General features: G+C 53.1%; 1 protein-coding gene across 1 annotated transcript in view; it reads right to left on the bottom strand.

The window, feature by feature from the left end:
* Window positions 1-1,656: 1,656 nt before the first annotated feature.
* matn4 (matrilin 4) overlaps window positions 1,657-6,765 on the bottom strand; it is a 9,845-nt gene continuing 4,736 nt past the window's right edge. Inside the window, exons 6-16 of the mRNA XM_057023414.1 lie at window positions 6,028-6,150; window positions 5,421-5,543; window positions 4,970-5,092; window positions 4,612-4,734; window positions 4,382-4,504; window positions 3,968-4,065; window positions 3,760-3,891; window positions 3,416-3,599; window positions 3,161-3,313; window positions 2,623-2,727; window positions 1,657-2,484 (exon numbers count right to left, since the gene is read on the bottom strand). Coding sequence (XP_056879394.1) covers window positions 2,426-2,484; window positions 2,623-2,727; window positions 3,161-3,313; window positions 3,416-3,599; window positions 3,760-3,891; window positions 3,968-4,065; window positions 4,382-4,504; window positions 4,612-4,734; window positions 4,970-5,092; window positions 5,421-5,543; window positions 6,028-6,150 — 1,346 coding nt within the window. The 3' untranslated portion in view covers window positions 1,657-2,425. The remainder of the gene's footprint in view (window positions 2,485-2,622; window positions 2,728-3,160; window positions 3,314-3,415; window positions 3,600-3,759; window positions 3,892-3,967; window positions 4,066-4,381; window positions 4,505-4,611; window positions 4,735-4,969; window positions 5,093-5,420; window positions 5,544-6,027; window positions 6,151-6,765) is intronic.

A 6,765-nucleotide genomic window follows, 5' to 3' on the forward strand; every position in this document is an offset into this window, starting at 1 on the left:
AAAGCCTGCGAGCCCTCACAAAGATAGAAGTACGAGGGTGTGTGTGTCCCGTCTTCAGCGAACTTGTGCTTGTCCTGTTGCTGGAGGACTTTTGGGACCTGCTGACATTTGCAGTGATCCTCAGGGTAAACAGGAAGTGATCCTCAGGGTAAACAGGAAGTGATGCGTTTCAGGCCCTCGTTAGGCTCCTCAGTAAAGGTCAGGCGGCAGCATCAGAGGGATCTATTAGACGCGTCTCCTGAGGACTTGTGTCATTTACAGCTGGTTCTAATTAGCCGTGACCTTCTCATCATCTCACCTGTTTTTGTTGATCGTCAAATGTTAACGAGCTTCTCCGACTTTGACAAACAAGGAAAATCTTCTGAGAACAAATTAAGCCACATCCACACTCAGGCTGCTCGTCTCCTGAATTGGTGACGACGTTGCGTCAGACGCTTGAACAACAGTCGAAAGGTCACCAGCGACACCAGGAACATGAAAGGAACCTTCACAGGTCTTTTGATCGACAGCTGACTCTCTTTTGGGCTCATAAAATAGGTTCTTACTTCCTAATTTAACTTAATAAAGTTTGATAACTTCAGTCCAACAACGTGGGTTTGAACTGTGGACCCGCCAGAACCTGGTTCCAGAAGGATCTCTGAAATCATCTGAGGTAGATGTTTATTCCTCAGTCACTAGAACTTCAGGTCAGGATGGGCGACCATGTTGTTGATGAGACTGGAGCAGCTGGTCCCCCTGGAGCTGGTTCACCAGGACCAACATCGGTTCTCCTTCACTCCTGGGAGCTTCTGGTCCCAGACCTTCACCCTCAGACCCCCCAACCCAACTTCTGTCATCAGATGGGTGTCCTTCATCCTGCAGCAGGTTTATGTTTGGAAATGATGAGATCAGACCGTCCAACCACCGTCCAACCACGTCCAACCACGTCCAACCACCGTCCAACCACCGTCCAACCACGTCCAACCACGTCCAACCACCGTCCACCACGTCCAACCCGTCCAACCACCGTCCAACCACCGTCCAACCACGTCCACCACGTCCAACCACGTCCAACCACGTCCAACCACTTCCAACCACGTCCAACCACGTCCAACCACCGTCCAACCACGTCCAACCACGTCCAACCACCGTCCAACCACGTCCAACCACCGTCCAACCACCGTCCAACCACGTCCAACCACCGTCCAACCACGTCCAACCACGTCCACCACGTCCAACCACTTCCAACCACGTCCAACCACCTTCCAACCACGTCCAACCACGTCCAACCACGTCCAACCACGTCCAACCACCGTCCACCACCGTCCAACCACGTCCAACCACGTCCAACCACGTCCAACCACCGTCCACCACCGTCCAACCACGTCCAACCACGTCCAACCACGTCCAACCACGTCCAACCACCGTCCAACCACGTCCAACCACCGTCCAACCACCGTCCAACCACCTTCCAACCACGTCCAACCACCGTCCAACCACAGTCCAACCACGTCCAACCACGTCCAACCACCATCTATCTATCTATCTATCTATCTATCTATCTATCTATCTATCTATCTATCTATCTATCTATCTATCTCCTCACATTAATGTTAACGAGGTTTTCATTCATTCATTACAGACTTTTTAAAAGTGAAATCTGAAGTTTGATGCACGTTTTCGTGAAAAGATTTATTGTTTATCTTATTACAGATTTATGAGAGTACAAGAGGTCACACAGACACGATGATTAAAGCAGGTATGGAGGGATACATTTAATATTTTATACAGAAACTAACCAAGACGATGCCCCAGCCGTCGCCGTGGTGACCGATTCAGTCAGTGGCTGTTAGGTTGACAGAAATAGGACAGATTATTGCTAACAGCTGTGGTTTCTTTCTTTAGCTTTACTGATGTGGAGTAATTGGATTCAATAATAATAATAATAATAATAATAATAATAATAATAATAATGAATCCGATGATCCTGAACAGGACGGACGAACGAACGGCTGTGCAGAGCTCAGCTCTTTGTCCCCTCGATTGTCGCCTGTGAAAAAACACGATGAGAAACACGGGATATTTACACATGGTTGAGAGCAGAACCGTTTGACCTCTGACCTCCTGCAGTTTCAGGTCAGGAACGATAAAAACATGGTTGCTCTTTTTCAGCATCAAACTCAACATTGAGCGAGTCTGTTTTCTTCTGCTGAGATTAAATGAGGGATCAGCCGGTCTCTCTGTAGTTCTGCTGCTTAGATGCAGATTTGATCATTAAAAACATCATTTATTTAGATTAACATCATCCTTTTGAACAAAAACCACAGTGGCTGCATTGACTTTGTTCCTTGGGTGGAAGCGCTGCTCATTTTTAATGGATCTTCCTGGATTTTGATTCCTGCGCTTCCTGTCCTGTTTACTTCCGGTTTACTTCCTGTTGAGGAGGTCACTTCCTGGAGAGAAGCTGGTTCTCCAACTGTTCCAAACGAGAAGTCATTCCAGCCAGTGAACAGGTTGTTAAGGCTAATTTCCAGGGTGATGAGGATGTGGATGTATGTATGTGTGTGTATATATATATGAATTTTATTTAATTTTTTAATTTAGTTTTTCATTTTGGGGGGAACTTTAGTCATGATAGGATATATTTCTGTGTGAGCTGCTCCAGGCTGCTCATGGTGGCCTGCTGGAACTCCACCAGACTCTCACAGGCACAAGGATCCTTCACCTCCAGCTCTCCCTGACTCTCCTCTGCAGCAGGAGACAGAAAAGATGTCAGAAGAGACAACGTATCATCCTAATTTAATCATTTTCCCCGAGGAAAACCTCCACACAGCTCAAACAGCAAAGTGTTATTCTCACCTGTGGCCACTAGATGGAGACAAAGGAAGAACTTTCAAAGGTTTCAATGAATCTTGACTAAAAAGTCTGAGAACATCATCAGGACTGTTTCCTGTCACCTAATAACAATTTGAATTATTCAAAGGTCTCCTGGGTCGTTATAATTCCATTATAATTAAAGAAGATTCTATTAACGTCTCATTAATCTGAGACACTGATTGGAGAGTTGGAGAACCTGTGATAATGAGGTCATTGGAGTGGGCGTGGCCTACGTGGATGGTTAATGTCACTGTTATATTGAAATGTTAGCGGTTCAGGTTGGGGTTGTGTGGGTCGGATCTACCCGGGCACACGTTGAGTTTCAGGGTCTCCGCGATGGTGCTGATGGCGCTGAAGTCGGCAGTGTAGTAGAAATGTTTCTCCACTGGATCTGAAGCAATCTCACGAAGTTCATCTTCCACAGCTTTGCCGACGCCCACAGCGTACATGGTGACACCTGCACACGGAGACGCACGTCACCACGGACCTGCTGAGACCTGCGTCAGGCCAGACTGGACCAGACCAGGTCTCCAGGTTCTAACCTTCTACCCAGTCTCACCGGCTTCTTTGGCCTTCTTGGCGTACTCTGTGATGTCATCCTGGGAGCGTCCATCTGTGAAGACCAGTCCGATTCGGGGGATGTTGTGTTTGGCAGGACGGGCGCCCTCCGCCTCCGAGAAGCTGTTCTCCAGCATGTGTTTGAGGGCCAGGCCGGTCATGGTGCCCTTCTCCATGTATTCAACCTAAACAAGGTCACAAAGGTACCAGAACAGAGCCAATCAGCACCTGTTGCTAATGCTAACTAGCTGCAGCCCGTCTCTTGTGTGGTCCGTGGAATCATCTGACTTGAGACGGATCCGGAGGGATCCGGAGGGATCCAGAGGGATCCGGGGGGATCCTCACCTTCATGACAGCAGCCTTGATGTCATCGGCTGTGTGGTACATGTTGAGAGGGAACTCTGTCCTGACGCGGCTGGAGTACTGGACCAGACCCACTCTGGTCCCCCGAGGAGACACATCCAGGGAGTCCACCACCTGCAGCAGGACACGGTGGTGAAATCCGCTGGTTCAGGCGTCATTCGGACCCACACGTGATCTCAGCGTTGCTCACCTGGTTGACAAACTTCTTGACCAGCTCAAAGTTTTGAGGACGAACACTTTTGGACCCATCGATCAGGAGAACCAGGTCGATGTTGGCAGACCTGCAGGCTGAAGACGAGAGAGAGTGAGGGCGACACGCCACCGTCGGCCCGACGCAGCGGTACCACGGCGGCGGGACGCAGCGGCACCACCGCGGCCCGACGCAGCGGCGCCACGGCCCGAAGCAGCGGCGCCACGGCGGCGGCACAACGGCGGAGGGGGGACGCAGCGGCACCACGGCCCGAAGCAGGGCGCCACGGCGGCCACGGCGGCGGGACGCAGCGGCACCACGGCCCGAAGCAGCGGCGCCACGGCGGCACCACGGCGGCGGGACGCAGCGGCACCACGGCCCGAAGCAAGCGGCGCCACGGCGGCGGGCACTCACCGCCACAGCTCCGGCCGTCCTCCTGCAGCGAGCGTCCCTCTGGACAGACGCAGTAATACGAGCCTGGCGTGCTCACACACTGGTGCTCACAGCCGTGTCCCACCGAGTTACACAGGTCCATGTCTGCAAACACACACACACACACACGGTCACACACACACGGTCACACACACACACACACGGTCACACACACACGGTCACACACACACACACACACACCACACACTCACTCGTGCACGTCTGCTGGTCACTGTTGAGGCGGAATCCTGGGTTGCAGCTGCAGGTGAAGGAGCCAGGAGCACTGAGGCAGAGCTGCTCACACTCGTGCTTCCCCTCCGCGCACAGGTCAACGGCTGCAGGACACACGTGCACACACACACGTGCACACATGCACACGTGCACAGAGGGTGTTATTTGTTATTATTTCACCTCACGTCTGGATGAACAGGATCATTTCACTATTAAAGTGAGGACATTTGCTCGGGTGCTCAGTGTGTTTCAGGCTCAAGGGTTCGGTTGTGAGGGTGGTTGGGCTATAAAGGTGTGTGTGAGTGTGTGTGAGTGTGTGTGAGTGTGTGTGAGACTAACGTGTGCAGGTCTTCTCGTCTTCATTGAGTGTGTATCCTTCGTTGCAGTCACAGGTGAAAACTCCAGGTGAACTGATGCAGATTTGCTGACAGTCGTGTTTCCCTTCAGCACACAGGTCAATGGCTACACACACAAACACACACACGCACGCACGCACACACACACAAAAACAAACGCACGCACGCACACACACACACAAAACGCACACACACACACACACACACACACACACACACACATACCAAGTTAATGTGTGTGCTTCATTTACTTGTTTTATTGGAACCTTTTAAAATGCTGTGTGTGTGTGTGTGTGTGTGTGTGTGTGTGTGTGTGTGTGTGTGTGTAACTGGAACATGACAGGTTCAGTAGAAGCCCCCGTCAGCACGTCTGACTGACTTCACGCAGGTGTGTGTAGTGAGAAAGCAGCAGGGGGCGGGGCCTCTCAACTTACCCTGGCAGGTCCTGCCATCGTTCAGCAGCCGGTAACCATGGTTACACCGGCAGTGGTAGCCACTGAGCACACTCACACACTCGTGATCACAACTGTGGTTCCCGAACGAACAGTAGTCGATCACTGAGGGGGAGAGCAGCGTGCACGTGAGCAGGTAGCACAGAAAGGTGCACAGGTGCATTTTTGTTCCTCCTGCATCAGCCTAGATTTGATCTGTGTCCTGAAGTTAGCATTTAGCAACAGTAGCCAATGACAGTTAGCTACAGTTAGCATTTAGCTAGCAGTAGCCAATGACAGTTAGCTACAGTTAGCATTTAGCTAACAGTAGCCAATGACAGTTAGCTACAGTTAGCATTTAGCTAACAGTAGCCAATGACAGTTAGCTACAGTTAGCATTTAGCTAACAGTAGCCAATGACAGTTAGCTTTACAGATGAATCGGATGTTTTCCTGAGTTTGAGGCGGAGCTTCAGAGTTTGGCTGAGAAGCAGCAGGAGGAACAGAGCTGCATGGAGAGGTCAGGGTCAGTCGGGTCGAGGACGGCGCCGTGAAACACGCTGGTTAATGTAACTAGCAGCTGCTGGTTTAGTGATGTGGGTCAGACTAACTTGAGCAGCTCTTCTGGTCCTGGTTCAGCTGGAAGCCTGAGATGCAGCTGCAGGTGAAGGAACCTGGGGAGCTGCTGCAGATCTGCTCACAGCCGTGGTTCCCCTCCGCGCACAGGTCAACGGCTGGGGGGGACAGGGGGACAGGGGGACACAGGGGACACAGGGGGACACAGGGGACACAGGGGGACACAGGGGACACAGGGGGACACAGGGGGACACAGGGGGACATGGGGACACAGGGGGACAGGGGGACACAGGGGGACAGGGGGACATGGGGACACAGGGGGACAGGGGGACACGGGGGACACAGGGGGACAGGGGGACACGGGGGGGGACACAGGGGGGACACGGGGGACACAGGGGGACAGGGGGACACGGGGGACACAGGGGGACACAGGGGGACAGGGGGACACGGGGGACAGGGGGACACAGGGGGACAAGGGGGACAGGGGGACACGGGGGACACAGGGGGACAGGGGGACACGGGGGACACAGGGGGACATGGGGACAGGGGGACACAGGGGGACAGGGGGACATGGGGACACAGGGGGACACAGGGGGACAGGGGGACACAGGGGGACAGGGGGACACAGGGGGACACAGGGGGGACACGGGGGACACAGGGGGACATGGGGACACAGGGGGACAGGGGGACATGGGGACACAGGGGGAACAGGGGGACACAGGGGGACAGGGGGACATGGGGACACAGGGGGACAAGGGGGACAGGGGGACACA

Source organism: Takifugu flavidus, unplaced genomic scaffold, assembly GCF_003711565.1.
Source record: "Takifugu flavidus isolate HTHZ2018 unplaced genomic scaffold, ASM371156v2 ctg218, whole genome shotgun sequence".
Taxonomy (NCBI): Eukaryota; Metazoa; Chordata; class Actinopteri; order Tetraodontiformes; family Tetraodontidae; genus Takifugu; species Takifugu flavidus.